This window comes from Somniosus microcephalus, chromosome 2 (genome assembly GCF_052327205.1).
Source record: "Somniosus microcephalus isolate GS21.2 chromosome 2, FLI_Smic_1.0, whole genome shotgun sequence".
Lineage (NCBI taxonomy): Eukaryota > Metazoa > Chordata > Chondrichthyes > Squaliformes > Somniosidae > Somniosus > Somniosus microcephalus.
In genome coordinates, this window is record NC_140988.1 from 382,519,151 (window position 1) to 382,535,423 (window position 16,273).

Sequence of the window (16,273 nt, forward strand, 5' to 3'; positions counted from 1 at the left end):
GTGTTCCCATGCACCTGCTGCCCTTGTCCTTCTAGGTGGAAGAGGTCTTGGGTTTGGGAGGTGCTGCCGAAGAAGCCTTGGCGAGTTGCTGCAGTGCATCTTGTAGATGGTACACACTTGATTTGAAGAAGAAAGCTGCAGACTGCAGGAAGATATCAATGGACTGGTCAGGTGGGAAGGAAAGTTGCAAATGGAATTCAATCCGGAGAAGTGTGAGGTAATGCATTTGGGGAGGGCTAACAAGGAAAGGGAATACACTATAAATGGTAGGGTACTGAGAAGAGTAGAGGAACAGAGGGATGTTGGAGTGCATGTCCACAGATCTCTGAAGGTAGCAGGACAGGTAGATAAGGCGGGTAAGAAGGCATACGGGATACTTGCCTTCATTAGCCGAGACCTAGAATATAAGAGCAGGGAGGTTATGCTTCAACTGTATAAAACACTAGTTAGGCCTCAGCTAGAGTACTGCGTGCAGTCCTGGTCACCACATTACAGGAAAGATGTGATTGCACGAGAGGGGGTGCAGAGGAGATTTATGAGGATGTTGCCAGGACTGGAGAATTTTAGCCTCGAGGAACGATTGGATAGGCTGGGGTTGTTTTCTTTGGAACGGATGAGGCTGAGGGGAGACTTAATTGAGGTGTATAGAATTATGAGGGGCCTAGATAGAGTGGATAGGAAGGACCTATTTCCCTTAGCAGAGGGGTCAATAACCAGGGGGCATAGATTTAAAGTAATTGGTAGAAGGATTAGAGGGGAGTTGATGAGAAATGTTTTCACCCAGGGGGTGGTGGGGGTCTGGAACTCACTGCCTGAAAGGGTGGTAGAGGCAGAAACCCTCATCACATTTAAAAAGTACTTGGATATTCACTTGAAACCTGCAGGGCTACGGACCAAGGGCTGGAAAGTGGGATTAGGCTGGAGAGCTCTTTGTCGGCCGGCACGGACACGATGGGCCGAGTGGCCTCCTTCTGTGCCGTAAATTTCTATGATTTTATGATTCTATGATTTGGCTTCGGGTATAAAAGTTCCCCCTCCTTCCTTGATTCTGCCTAATTCCTTCACTTGGACTCGTAACCCCTGGAGTTTGAACCCTTCCACCAGGGAACAGTTTGAGGGCCGACTGCGATCTGACTGGACTTTGTACTGATGGGAATTTTTTACGATAGTTAACTTTTTAGAACAGAGTTTAAACCTGGTCCATTAAACATTATCAGAGAGGTTCGTCATTTCCAGCCCTCGAAGAGTGACTGGAAACTTCACCCTTGGTCTTCTGTTAACCAAATCACTGCCACTTCTAGAATCTTTGGAACTCTCTGCCCCAGAGGGCTGTGAATACTGAGTCAATGGGCTGGATTTTGTCGATGGGGAGCTTTTGGAGGCGGGACTCCCACTTGTTGGGTTTTAGTCCCGCCTCCATTGACTTGTGGCCAACCCGCGGTATTTTCCCTTGATTGACCTTGTTAAGCCCGCCCAGTGGGCTCAGCAGGCCAAATAAGGGAAAGCCAGTTACAGGTGACGCCAGCGAGTGTCGTTTCATCTGTCAAGAGCTTTTGACAGATGAAATGTCATAGTTTGACAGCTCTGTGAAGTTGTCAATCACTGACAATCTGTCTTCTAAGTTGTGTCTTTACTCAAGACTCAATTAGAAAGCCTTCCTGACCAGAAAGCAGAAGGCTGCAGCTTTTGACAGTTCAGCGGCCATTCTGCTTTCTGCGCCGGTGAGCTGAGGGACTCCCGAGACCTGAAGGGAGGAAGCCTGCAGGAAGAAGTAAAGAAGTAAAGGTAAGTAAAACTTATTAAAACACTTCACACACACCTCACACACTTAGCTCTGCACACATGCACCCATCACTCACCTGCACACCGGACATCTCGGCCCCTCCGACTCCCGCAGACCGACGGCCCGCCTCGCTGACTCTGGCGAGGTTCGGAGCCGTCGGGAAGCCCACACTTCAGGGCTCAAAATAGGGATCAGCCAAAAAACTGCCTGTTAACGACCTGTTAACAGGCAGTTAATTGGCATTAATCCCCTTCCCGCCTCGAGGAGGTGGGACCTGGCACGGGTCGGCTACCCGCCCCCTGGCAAGATGGCATGGAGGTGGGTTGGGCACCCGCCCCCAAATTCTGCCATTTTCCTGGCAGTCCGGCCTCCAAACCCGCCTCCCCAGGGCTGGCAAAATCCCGCCCGTTGAGTATATTCAAGGCTGAGATCGATAGATTTTTGGACTCTCTGGGAATCAAGGGATATGGGGATCGGGCAGGAAAGTGGAGTTGAGGTCGATGATCAGCCATGACCTTATTGAATGGCGGAGCAGGCTCGAGGGGCCGTATGGTCGACTCCTGCTCCTAATTCTTATGTTCTTAAAATAAACAGCGGAATGTTCTGGAAACAGTCAATCAGCATCTGAAAGAGGAGCAGGTCTCAACTCAGGCCAGAATGTGGCCGAGGTCTCCCGAGGGTGGAATCCCAGGGGCTGCCCACTACCCCCCAGATGTTTCCCTTGTGACGTGGGTGGGGGTTGTGTGCTGAACACACTCTCTCCCCACTATACCGAGGTTTGACTGAAAAGTGTGGATGAGATGGAATCTCGGCAGCAATAAATTCCCCTTCAAATTTCAGCTCTTTTTGAAAATTAATTCTGGGGCTGCGGGCGTCGCTGGCAAGGCCCGGCATTTATGGCCCATGCCTAGTTGCCCTGAGAAGGTGGTGGTGGTGGTGGGCCTTCCTCTTCAATCAGGTTTCATGCAACTGAACGGTTTCTTAGAGGGCAGCTAAGACTCAACCACGCTGGTGTGGGTCTGGAGTCACATATAGGCCAGACCGGGTTAGGGCGGTAGATTTCCTTCCCTAATGGACATTAGTGAACCAAGATGGGTTTTTACAACAATCTGACAGTTTCATGGTCACTTTTACTGCGACCAGCTTTTTATTTCCAGATTTATTTTTAAACAGAATTCAAATTCTCAAACTGCCCACGGTGGGATTCTGAACTCGCGTTCTCTGGATTATTAGTCCCAAACCTCTGGATTACTATTCCAGCAACATAACCACTGCACAACCATTGGGAGATCTGCCAGCGATGCACCACAGGGCCCCCTGTCCCCCCGAGCCTCCGTGCAGAATGTTACCAGGGCTCCAGGGGTTAGGTTATGAGGAGAGATTACATAAACTAGGAATAACAACAGAAAACGCTGGAAAAACTCAGCAGGCCCGGCAACATCCGTGGAGAGAGAAACAGAGTCAATGTTTCTGGTCGAAACCCTTCGTCAGAACTGAGAGATAAGGCAGGAAATGAAAAGATTAAAAGGCAGTTCAGGGGCTGGGAAATGGGGGAGGGGATGAGAGAAGAGACATTAAGAGATATTCAAGGCGAGACGAGATGGTAATAGGACAGGTAAAGAAACAGACAATGGCTCTCGATGAAGTGTGAAATGCGTTGGCAGAGTGAGAGACAGCTGCCATGTGGGAGAGAGAGACAAAAGGAAAAGGCACAAACATTTTGTCTCTTCTTTCATCCCCTCCTCCATTTCCCAGCCCCCAAACTGCCTTTTAATCTTTTAATTTCCTGCCCTTTTTTTCTCAGTTCTGACGAAGGGTTTCGACCCGTAACATTGACTCTGTTTCTCTCTCCACGGATGTTGCCCTGGCCTGCTGAGTTTTTCCAGCATTTTCTGTTGTTATTTCGGATTTCCAGCATCCGCAGTGTTTTGCTTACATAAACTAGGCTTGTGTTCCCTGGAATATAGAAGGTTCAGGGGTGACTTGATTGAGGTTTTTAGGATTTTGAAAGGGATTGATAGGGTAGATCAATTGATAGGACAGTCTCAGGATACGGGGTAGGACATTTTAGGACTGAGATGAGGAGAAATTTCTTCACTCAGAGGGTGGTGAACCTGTGAAATTCTCTACCACAGAAGGCAGTGGAGGCCAAATCACTGAATATAATTAAGAAGGAGATAGATAGATTTCTTGACACAAAAGCCATCAAGGGGTATGGGGAGAGAGAGGGAATCTGGTATTGAGATAGAGGATCAGCCATGAGCATATTGAATGGCGGAGCAGGCTCGAAGGGCCAAATGGCCGAATCCTGCTCCTATTTTTCTATGTTTCTATAGAGAGAGAAACCTCTTTTGCTGGTGGGGAAGTCTGGAACAAGGGGACATAACCTTAAAATCAGAGCCAAACCATTCAGGAGAGAAGTGACGGTAGAAATGTGGCACTCTCCCCCACAAAAAGCAGCAGATGCTAGCAAAATTAATCATTCTAAATCTCAGATTGATAGATTTTTGCCAGCCAAGTGTATAAAAGGATACGGGGCAAAGGCGGGTAAGTGGAGTTCAGGTACAGATCAGCCATGATCTCACTGAATGGCAGAACAGGTTCGAGGGGCTGAATGGCCTCCTGCTGTTCCTGTGTAACAGGCTCGAAGGTCTGAATGGCCTCCTCCTGTTCCTGTATAACAGGCTCGAGGGGCTGAATGGCCTCCTCCTGTTCCTGTGTAACAGGCTCGAGGGGCTGAATGGCCTCCTCCTGTTCCTGTGTAACAGACTTGAAGGGCTGAATGGCCTCCTCATGTTCCTGTGTAACAGGCTCAAGGGGCTGAATGGCCTCCTCCTATTCCTGTGTAACAGGCTCGAGGGGCTGAATGGCCTCCTCCTGTTCCTGTGTAACAGGCTCGAGGGGCTGAATGGCCTCCTCCTGTTCCTGTGTAACAGACTCGAGGGGCTGAATGGCCTCCTCCTGTTCCTGTGTAACAGGCTCGAGGGGCTGAATGGCCTCCTCCTGTTCCTGTGTAACAGGCTCGAGGGGCTGAATGGCCTCCTCCTGTTCCTGTGTAACAGGCTCGAGGGGCTGAATGGCCTCCTCCTGTTCCTGTGTAACAGGCTCGAGGGGCTGAATGGCCTCCTCCTGTTCCTGTGTAACAGGCTCGAGGGGCTGAATGGCCTCCTCCTGTTCCTGTGTAACAGGCTCGAGGGGCTGAATGGCCTCCTCCTGTTCCTGTGTAACAGGCTCGAGGGGCTGAATGGCCACCTCCTGTTCCTGTGTAACAGGCTCGAGGGGCTGAATGGCCTCCTCCTGTTCTTATGTTCCTATGTAAACAACCCAGAAAGACGGAGAACTGGATCATCCTTCTTACATGGAATTACATCGAGTCTCCAGCAACGAAACAGGCCATTCGGCCCACTGCTCCGTGCCGGTGTTTATGCTCCACACGAGCCTCCTCCCACCCCTCTTCATCTCACCCTATCAGCATAACCCTTCTATTCCTTTCTCCCTCATGTGTTTATCCAGCTTCCCTTTAAATGCATCTCTGCTATTCGCCTCAACCACTCCCTGTGGTAGCGAGTTCCACGATCTCACCACTCTTCTATTAACAATTCTGACTGTAATTGTTACCATTCCTGCCCACACCAGCCACGCACCGACCCAACCGTCCTGGGCAAGCAATGGTGAACGTCTAGTTAATATTAAATCTCTTCCTAGGGGCTTGGGGAACTGAGGCATGAAGCAAGGAATTGTACAGCAGCTGGTTTAACATTGGGAGAGGTTTCCGAGAGCTTCTGTCAATGTTGCCAAGTGCCTTGCTAGATGTCTGCATACCTGCACACTCTCTGGGTCACGCCTCACCGATCCCCTGGAATCCCGCGAGGCTGCAGCCAAGGAGAGGTGGTCTTGGGGCTACGACTTACGGGGGATTTTCAAAAAAGGCGTTTGATCCTTCTGCCCTCCACGACTGTCAGTGTTCTTATAACCCCCCACGCTGCACCCTCTCCCCCCACCACACACACCGGAGTTTGCACTCTGTGCTACCCTCACACACGTGCCCATGCTTCATGCGTGAACCCCGGATGCTGAATGGTGCCAGGCTATTCAACAGGGGCGGGCTTCACATTAAAGGCCTCACCCGACACCTGGCCGACGGGCACCTCCGGGCAGGACAACGGGCCTGGGTTTGCAGCCCATCCCTGCAGTAACCCCCAATCCAGCTGCTCCCGCGATTCCTGCAGTCTCCCTCACTGCTATACCCACTGTCACTCCTGGAGACTGCATCCCTGTCACTGGGAGTTTGCCTATCCCCACTGTAACCAGTCCTCAACTACAACAGCAACAACACCAACTTGCATTTATATAGTGCCTTTATCGCAGTAAAACGTCCCAGGGCGCTTCACAGGAGCGATCATCAGACAAAATTTGACAGCGAGCCACATGAGGATAAATTAGGGCAGGTGACCAAAAGCTTGGCCAAAGCAGTAGGTTTTAAGGAACATCTTAAAGGAAGAGAGAGAGGTGGAGAGGTTCAGGCAGGGAATTCCAGAGCTTAGGGCCTCGGCAGCTGAAGGCACGGCCACCACTGGTGGAGTGATTAAAATCGGGGGATGCTCAAGAGGCCAGAATTGGAGGAATGCGGAGATCTCGGGGGGGTTTGTGGGGCTGGAGGAGATTACAGAGATAGGGCGGGGAGAGGCCATGGAAGGATTTCAAAACAAGGATAAGAGTTTTAAAATTGAATTGTTACTGGACCGGGAGTCAATGTAGGTCAGCGAGCACGGGGGTGATGGGTGAACGGGACTTGGTGCGAGACAGGATACGGGGCAGTGAGCACAGGGGGTGATGGGTGAACGGGACTTGGTGCGAGTTTGGACACGGGCAGTGAGCACAGGGGGTGATGGGTGAATGGGACTGGGTGTGAGTTAGGACACGGGGCAGTGAGCACAGGGGGTGATGGGTGAACGGGACTGGGTGTGAGTTAGGACACGGGGCAGTGAGCACAGGGGGTGATGGGTGAACGGGACTGGGTGCGAGTTAGGACACGGGGCAGTGAGCACAGGGGGTGATGGTTGAACGGGACAGGGTGTGAGTTAGGACATGGGGCAGCGAGAACAGGGGGTGATGGGTGAACGGGACTGGGTGTAAGTTAGGACATGGGGCGCGAGCACAGGGGGTGATGGGTGAACGGGACAGGGTGTGAGTTAGGACATGGGGCAGCGAGCACAGGGGGTGATGGGTGAACGGGACTGGGTGTGAGTTAGGACACGGGGCAGCGAGCACAGGGGGTGATGGGCGAACGGGACTGGGTGTAAGTTAGGACACGGGGCGCGAGCACAGGGGGTGATGGGTGAACGGGACTGGGTGCGAGACAGGATACGGGGCAGCGAGCATAGGGGTGGTGGGTGAACGGGACTGGGTGCGAGACAGGATACGGGGCAGCGAGCACAGGGGGTGATGGGTGAACGGGACTGGGTGTGAGTTAGGACACGGGGCAGTGAGCACAGGGGGTGATGGGTGAACGGGACTGGGTGCGAGACAGGATACGGGGCAGCGAGCACAGGGGTGATGGGTGAACGGGACTTGGTGCGAGACAGGATACGGGGCAGCAGAGTTTTGGATGACCTCAATTTACGGAGGGTGGAAGATGGGGGCTAGCTGCTAATAAGTTCCCACCCCCACCCTGCCAACTCACCGCAGGGGGCTATATGAGTGGGGCTAAGCTGTACAGCCCTGGGTCCGAGTCCTGGTCTGCATTGAGTTAGTGGATCTCAAGCTAGGGTAGTGGGCTTGGCAATTTATAATCGGGCTTAGAGTGCGTGGATTAGGGAGGAGGGATGATCAGCCAGGGAGTTCCTGGTGCTGATCGTTACCTTAAAACACCTTGTGTGGCCATAGACCAGGGAGAAAAGTGAGCTCAGCCACGATGCCTCCCATGGTCAATTTGCCCACTAACACTTGCTGCCGAGTGTCACAAACAAGAGAACAAACATTGCAGTTCATCCCATTCCGCTGTTTGTTCAACACCTTCCCCACTCTCTTCCTTTAAGCTTGTTGCCGGAGCCCCCAGACAGTCTCAGACACACTCTGGAGGGTCGGTCTGAGTGTGGGTGGGGAGCTGTAGCCAGGAAACCACAGGCCAGCAAGGAGTCAACACCTTCAGGAGCGCTGAGCTGACGTCTGGCAGAGAAAGGGAAGAGCAACCTTGCCTGACCTAGACGCTGGGAGAATGCAGTCCTCCCCAGCCCTGATTAAGATCAAGGTTTACAGTAGAGAGCAGAGTCCCTGCCTCGGTGCTTACAGTAAACACATGCAGCGTCTCAGAGACAGAACCGAGCTCCTCGACAACACAGCCACAAGCTGGAGGAGCCCGGCCCAGACAGAGCGCAGACACCGCTGTTAAAGTCGGGCTTCAGCCAAGCTCAGCAGAATCAGGAGACCCCCTCTCTCCACGAGCATGGCAAGCAAGGTGCAAATTAGGAAGAACGAACGGCAGGGAGAGCTAACTGCAGCCAGGGAGCACGTGTGCGCAGTGAGCCGGGATTACATCTCCCAGCCCAGGATCAGTAAGTACCATAGACAGAGGGAAGAACAACAACCTGTGCATACATCCCAATCTCTGGGATCTCTGCAACCTTATGACAGGGCGCTGGGTGTGTGTTACAGGGTAACGGAGCTGGGAGTGTGTTGGAGCTGGGAGTGTGTTACAGGGTAACAGTGAGCTGGGAGTGTGTTGGAGCTGGGAGTGTGTTACAGGGTAACAGGGAGCTGGGAGTGTGGTACAGGGTAACAGGGAGCTGGGAGTGTGGTACAGGGTAACAGGGAGCTGGGAGTGTGTTACAGGGTAACAGGGAGCTGGGAGTATGATACAGGGTAAGAGGGAGCTGGGAGTGTGTTACAGGGTAACAGTGAGCTGGGAGTGTGGTACAGGGTAACAGGGAGCTGGGAGTGTGTTACAGGGTAACAGGGAGTCGGGAGTGTGTTACAGGGTAACAGGGAGCTGGGAGTGTGTTACAGGGTAACAGTGAGCTGGGAGTGTGTTACAGGGTAACAGGGAGCTGGGAGTGCGTTACAGGGTAACAGGGAGCTGGGAGTGTGTTACAGGGTAACAGGGAGCTGGGAGTGCGTTACAGGGTAACAGGGAGCTGGGAGTGTGTTACAGGGTAACAGGGAGCTGGGAGTGTGTTACAGGGTAACAGGGAGCTGGGAGCGTGTTACAGGGTAACAGGGAGCTGGGAGTGTGTTACAGGGTAACAGAGAGCTGAGAGTGTGTTACAGGGTAACAGGGCGCTGGGAGTGTGTTACAGGGTAAGAGGGAGCTGGGAGTGTGTTACAGGGTAACAGGGAGCTGGGAGCGTGTTACAGGGTAACAGAGAGCTCGGAGTGTGTTACTGGGTAACAGGGAGCTGGGAGCGTGTTACAGGGTAACAGAGAGCTGAGAGTGTGTTACAGGGTAACAGAGAGCTGGGAGTGTGTTACAGGGTAACAGGGAGCTGGGAGTGTGTTACAGGGTAACAGAGAGCTGAGAGTGTGTTACAGGGTAACAGAGAGCTGGGAGTGTGTTACAGGGTAACAGGGCACTGGGAGTGTGTTACAGGGTAACAGGGAGCTGGGAGTGTGTTACAGGCTAACAGGGAGCTGGGAGCGTGTTACAGGATAACAGGGAGCTGGGAGTGTGTTACAGGGTAACAGGGAGCTCGGAGTGGGTTACAGGATAACAGGGAGCTGGGAGAGTGTTACAGGGTAACAGGGAGCTGGGAGTGTGTTACAGGGTAACAGGGAGCTGGGAGTGTGTTACAGGGTAACAGGGAGCTGGGAGTGTGTTACAGTGTAACAGGGAGCTGGGAGTGTGTTACAGGGCAACAGGGAGCTGGGATTGTGTTACAGGGTAACAGGGAGCTGGGAGCGTGTTACAGGGTAACAGGGAGCTGGGAGTGTGTTACAGGGTAACAGGGAGCTGGGAGTGTGTTACAGGGTAACAGGGAGCTGGGAGCGTGTTACAGGGTAACAGGGAGCTGGGAGTGTGTTACAGGGTAACAGGGAGCTGGGAGTGTGTTACAGGGTAACAGGGAGCTGGGAGTGTGTTACAGGGTAACAGGGAGCTGGGAGTGTGTTACAGGATAACAGGGAGCTGGGAGTGTGTTACAGGGTAACAGGGAGCTGGGAATGTGTTACAGGGTAACGGGTAGCTGGGAGAGTGTTACAGGGCAACAGGGAGCAGGGAGTGTGTTACAGGGTAATAGGGAGCTGGGAGTGTGTTACAGGGTAACAGGGAGCTGGGAGTGTGTTACAGGGTAACAGGGAGCTTGGGAGTGTGTTACAGGGTAACAGGGAGCTGGGAGTATGATACAGGGTAAATGGGAGCTGGGAGTGTGTTACAGGGTAACAGTGAGCTGGGAGTGTGGTACAGCGTAACAGGGAGCTGGGAGTGTGTTACAGGGTAACGGGGAGTCGGGAGTGTGTTACAGGGTAACAGGGAGCTGGGAGTGCGTTACAGGGTAACAGGGAGCTGGGAGTGTGTTACAGGGTAACAGGGAGCTGGGAGTGCGTTACAGGGTAACAGGGAGCTGGGAGTGTGTTACAGGGTAACAGGGAGCTGGGAGCGTGTTACAGGGTAACAGAGAGCTGGGAGTGTGTTACAGGGTAACAGAGAGCTGGGAGTGTGTTACAGGGTAACAGAGAGCTGGGAGTGTGTTACTGGGTAACAGGGAGCTGGGAGTGTGTTACAGGGTAACAGGGAGCTGGGAGTGTGTTACAGGGTAACAGGGCACTGGGAGTGTGTTACAGGGTAACAGGGCACTGGGAGTGTGTTACAGGGTAACAGGGAGCTGGCAGTGTGTTACAGGGTAACAGGGAGCTGGGAGTGTGTTACAGGGTAACAGGGAGCTGGGAGTGTGTTACAGGGTAACAGGGCACTGGGAGTGTGTTACAGGGTAACAGGGAGCTGGGAGTGTGTTACAGGGTAACAGGGAGCTCGGAGTGGGTTACAGGATAACAGGGAGCTGGGAGAGTGTTACAGGGTAACAGGGAGCTGGGAGTGTGTTACAGGGTAAGAGGGAGCTGGGAGTGTGTTACAGGGTAACAGGGAGCTGGGAGTATGATACAGGGTAAATGGGAGCTGGGAGTGCGTTACAGGGTAACAGTGAGCTGGGAGTGTGGTACAGGGTAACAGGGAGCTGGGAGTGTGTTACAGGGTAACAGTGAGCTGGGAGTGTGTTACAGGGTAACAGGGAGCTGGGAGTGCGTTACAGGGTAACAGGGAGCTGGGAGTGCGTTACAGGGTAACAGGGAGCTGGGAGTGCGTTACAGGGTAACAGGGAGCTGGGAGTGCGTTACAGGGTAACAGGGAGCTGGGAGTGTGTTACAGGGTAACAGGGAGCTGGGAGTGTGTTACAGGGTAACAGGGAGCTGGGAGCGTGTTACAGGGTAACAGAGAGCTGGGAGTGTGTTACAGGGTAACAGAGAGCTGGGAGTGTGTTACAGGGTAACAGAGAGCTGGGAGTGTGTTACAGGGTAACAGGGAGCTGGGAGTGTGTTACAGGGTAACAGGGAGCTGGGAGTGTGTTACAGGGTAACAGAGAGCTGAGAGTGTGTTACAGGGTAACAGAGAGCTGGCAGTGTGTTACAGGGTAACAGGGAGCTGGGAGTGTGTTACAGGGTAACGGGGAGCTGGGAGTGTGTTACAGGGTAACAGGGAGCTGGGAGTGTGTTACAGGGTAACAGGGAGCTCGGAGTGGGTTACAGGATAACAGGGAGCTGGGAGTGTGTTACAGGGTAACAGGGAGCTGGGAGTGCATTACAGGGTAACAGGGAGCTGGGAGTGTGTTACAGGGTAACAGGGAGCTGGGAGTGTGTTACAGGGTAACAGGGAGCTGGGAGCGTGTTACAGGGTAACAGAGAGCTGGGAGTGTGTTACAGGGTAACAGAGAGCTGGGAGTGTGTTACAGGGTAACAGAGAGCTGGGAGTGTGTTACAGGGTAACAGGGAGCTGGGAGTGTGTTACAGGGTAACAGGGAGCTGGGAGTGTGTTACAGGGTAACAGAGAGCTGAGAGTGTGTTACAGGGTAACAGAGAGCTGGCAGTGTGTTACAGGGTAACAGGGAGCTGGGAGAGTGTTACAGGGTAACGGGGAGGTGGGAGTGTGTTACAGGGTAACAGGGAGCTGGGAGTGTGTTACAGGGTAACAGGGCACTGGGAGTGTGTCACAGGGTAACAGGGAGCTGGGAGTGTGTTACAGGGTAACAGGGAGCTCGGAGTGGGTTACAGGATAACAGGGAGCTGGGAGTGTGTTACAGGGTAACAGGGCACTGGGAGTGTGTCACAGGGTAACAGGGAGCTGGGAGTGTGTTTCCGGGTAACAGGGAGCTCGGAGTGGGTTACAGGGTAACAGGGAGCTGGGAGTGTGTTACAGGGTAAGAGGGAGCTGGGAGTGTGTTACAGGGTAACAGGGAGCTGGGAGTGTGTTACAGGGTAACAGGGAGCTGGGAGTGTGTTACAGGGCAACAGGGAGCTGGGAGTGTGTTACAGGGTAACAGGGCACTGGGAGTGTGTTACAGGGTAACAGGGAGCTGGGAGAGTGTTACAGGGTAACAGGGAGCTGGGAGTGTGTTACAGGGTAACAGGGAGCTGGGATTGTGTTACAGGGTAACAGGGAGCTGGGAGTGTGTTACAGGGTAACAGGGAGCTGGGAGTGTGTTCCAGGGTAACAGGGAGCAGGGAGTGTGTTACAGGGTAACAGGGAGCTGGGAGTGTGTTACAGGGTAACAGGGAGCTGGGAATGTGTTACAGGTTAACAGTGAGCTGCGATTGTGTTACAGTGTAACAGGGAGCTGGGAGAGTATGTCAGGATAACAGAGAGCTGGGAGTGAGCCACAGGGTATCAGGGAGCTGGGAGAGTGTTACACGGTAACAAGGAGCTGGGCGTGTGTTACAGGGTAAGAGGGAGCTGGGAGTGTGTTACAGGGTAACAGGGAGCTGGGAATGTGTTACAGGGTAACAGGGAGCTGGGAGTGTGTTACAGGGTAACAGGGAGCTGGGAGTGTGTTACAGGGTAACAGGGAGCTGGGAATGTGTTACAGGGTAACAGGGAGCTGGGAGTGTGTTACAGGGTAACAGGGAGCTGGGAGTGTGTTACAGGGTAACAGGGAGCTGGGAGTGTGTTACAGGGTAACAGGGAGCTGGGAATGTGTTACAGGGTAACAGGGAGCTGGGAGTGTGTTACAGGGTAACAGGGAGCTGGGAGTGCGTTACAGGGTAACAGGGAGCTGGGAGTTTGTTACTGGGTAACAGGGAGCTGGGAGTGTGTTTCAGGGTAACAGGGAGCTGGGAATGTGTTACAGGGTAACAGGGAGCTGGGAGTGTGTTACAGGGTAACAGGGAGCTGGGAGTGCGTTACAGGGTAACAGGGAGCTGGGAGTTTGTTACAGGGTAACAGGGAGCTGGGAGTGCGTTACAGGGTAACAGGGAGCTGGGAGTTTGTTACAGGGTAACAGGGAGCTGGGAGTGTGTTACAGGGTAACAGGGAGCTGGGAATGTGTTACAGGGTAACAGGGAGCTGGGAGTGTGTTACAGGGTAACAGGGAGCTGGGCATCTGTTACAGGGTAACAGGGAGATGTGAGTGTGTTACAGGGTAACAGGGAGCTGGGAGCGTGTTACAGGATAATGGAGCTGGGAGTGTGTTACAGGGTAACAGGGAGCTGGGAGTGTGTTACAGGGTAACAGGGAGCTGGGAGTGTGTTACAGGGTAACAGGGAGCTGGGAGTGTGTTACAAGCTAACAGGGAGCTGGGAGTGTGTTACAGGTTAACAGGTAGCTGGGAGTGTGTTACATGTTAACAGGGAGCTGGGAGTGTGTTACAGGGTAACAGCGAGCTGGGCGTGTGTTACAGGTTAACAGGGAGCTGGGAGTGTGTTACAGGGTAACAGGGAGCTGGGAGTGTGTTACAGGGTAACAGGGAGCTGGGAATGTGTTACAGGTTAAAAGGGAGCTGGGAGTTGTTGAGTCTGTGTTTTCAATTGCAGTTATACTGAATAACAGGACACAGACTACAGAAGTAAGAAAACAGGTCTTTAGTGATTGAGGGTCAGGGCTGAACTGGGATACACTTTGCTCCGCAGGGTTTATATACCGGTGTGGTCACCACCGGTACTACAATGTACAGGAGCCATCAAAAATAGTCCATCACCTTAAGGTATCCTCTTAAGTTGGAACAGGTTACATACACTACAATTCCTCCCCTTTTAGCTTAACAGGGTACACCCCAAATTAAACATTACATGGATAACATATTTACAATTTTCACACAAAACTGTTCAAAGATTCAGTCTCTGAAGAGGCCTCCTGATCCGGGCCGGATAACACCTTTCAGGGGTCTCTGGTTCTCGTTGCTGGGGTTACTCATCCACTTGATCTCCTATGGATTGAACATCATCAGGTATGTTCGAGTCTGAGGTAGATGCTACAGGCTCAATAAGTTCTTCAACTGGTGTCTCTGCCGTAGACATGGGGTCGACCCTTGTTCTCGATTCCACAAGTTGGTCAGCATGACGTCGTATTACGTTCTCTCCAACGTCTACCGTGTACATCAAGGGTCCTTGTCGTGCACGAATTGTTCCAGGTTGCCATTTATCATCCCTATAGTCCCTGGCCAACACTGGTTGTCCTATTTCGAAACTACGAGTGGCCTTGTTATTTACATGCTGGAATTGCTTGTTTTCGACTTCCCTTCGCACATTGGGTTTTAACAAATCCAACCGGGACCGCAACCTTCTGTTATAGAACATTATGACAGGGCTTTGATTTGTCACTGCATGCGTGGCGTTTCGATACGCCATCAGGAAATTGTCCACCTTGTGTTGTAGTGGAATATGGTCTTCACTCATGGCCTTTATCGCCTTTTTGAACGTTTGTACAAATCTCTCGGCCAACCCATTTGTAGCTGGATGATATGGGGCAGATGTATAGTGTTTCACCCCATTCTTTTTCATGAATTTCTGGAATTCTTCTGACACGAACTGTGGTCTGTTGTCTGAACATATTTGCTCCGGCAACCCATTCCTTGCAAATATGGTTCTTAGAACTGCGATCGTCTTCTCAGAGGTAGTGGTCGACATCTTAATCACTTCTGGCCATTTAGAATGTGCGTCTACTGCTATCAAAAACATGGAATCCATGGATGGACCTGCAAAGTCGATATGCACACGTTGCCATGGGGCTGAAGGCCATTCCCACGGATGCAGCGGTGCAATTGGAGGTGCATTTTGAACTTTTTGGCACCCTGAGCAGCTTTTAGTCAGATCCTTTATTTGTTTGTCGATACCTGGCCACCACACATAAGCCCTAGCAAGGCTTTTCATCTTGACTCCCCCCAGAAGACCTTCATGCAATTCTTTCAGAACTCTCTCTCTTAATTTCGGAGGAATAATCACCCTTGTTCCATACATCAATGTTCCTTGACATACGGACAGCTGTTCTCGTCTGGCTGAGAATGCTGGTAACAGTGGTTCGCCATGTGCTGGCCATCCCTTCACTGTCAAGTCGTACACCCGAGACAGTGTCGGGTCATTTCGGGTCTCTCTCTAAATACCCGCATTGGTGACTGGTAAGCATTCGATGATGGTCGAGTGAAATATCTCTACAGGGTCAACTGCCGGTGCCTCTTCCGCTGTAGGTAGTGGCAGGCGCGACAGCCCATCAGCATTACCATGTTGCTTTGTACCTTTGAATTCAATATCATATTGATGTGCCCATAGGAAAAGGGACCATCTCTGAAGCCTGTGCGCCATCATTGCCGGAACACCCTTCTTAGGGTTGAAAATGGAAACCAACGGCTGGTGATCTGTCAGCAGCGTAAACTTTTGGCCTTGCAGGTAATGGTTAAATTTCTTAACTCCCCACACGAGGCTGAGAGCCTCCCCATCTATCTGAGCATAGTTGCGCTCAGCGGAGGTCAATGATCTGGATGCGAAAGCGACTGGCCTTTCCGAGCCATCACAGAATCCCCACAGTGCAGATAGAGGCCATTTCGGCCCATCGAGCCTGCATCGACACATATCCCACCCGATCCCCGTAACCCCTACACCAACACATATCCCACCCTATCCCTGTAACCCCACGTATTTAATCTCCCTAACACTAAGGGTCAATTTATCATAGCCAATCAACCTAACCCACACATCTTTGGACTGTGGGAGGAAACCGGAGCACCCGGAGAAAACCCACGCAAACACGGGGAGAATGTGCAAACTCCACACAGACAGTCGCCCGAGGCCGGATTCGAACCCGGGTCTCTGGCGCTGTGAGACAACAGTGCTAACCACTATGCCACCGTGCTGCCATCTGGAAACTTATGTGAGAGCACTGCCCCGATACCATATGGAGAAGCATCACAAGCTAAGCGAATAGGCAGCGCTGGGTTAAAGTGAGCCAACACTTCCTTAGAGGTGATCAGTGCTTTGCTCTTTTGAAAAGCCCGCTTACAATCATCGCTCCACTTCCATGGT

The 16,273-nt window shown here is 52.3% G+C and overlaps 1 protein-coding gene across 2 annotated transcripts in view; it reads left to right on the top strand.

Annotated features, from left to right (window-relative positions):
* Positions 1-8,011: 8,011 nt before the first annotated feature.
* The window catches only part of LOC147123797 (V-type proton ATPase subunit B, brain isoform-like), a 265,836-nt gene continuing 257,574 nt past the window's right edge, over positions 8,012-16,273 (top strand). Inside the window, exon 1 of one of the 2 annotated variants that reach the window (XM_085976134.1) lies at positions 8,012-8,337. In XM_085976134.1, the coding sequence (XP_085832260.1) occupies positions 8,229-8,337 (109 nt within the window). In that variant the 5' untranslated portion in view covers positions 8,012-8,228. The remainder of the gene's footprint in view (positions 8,338-16,273) is intronic. The other variant, XM_085976125.1, reaches the window with a different exon arrangement.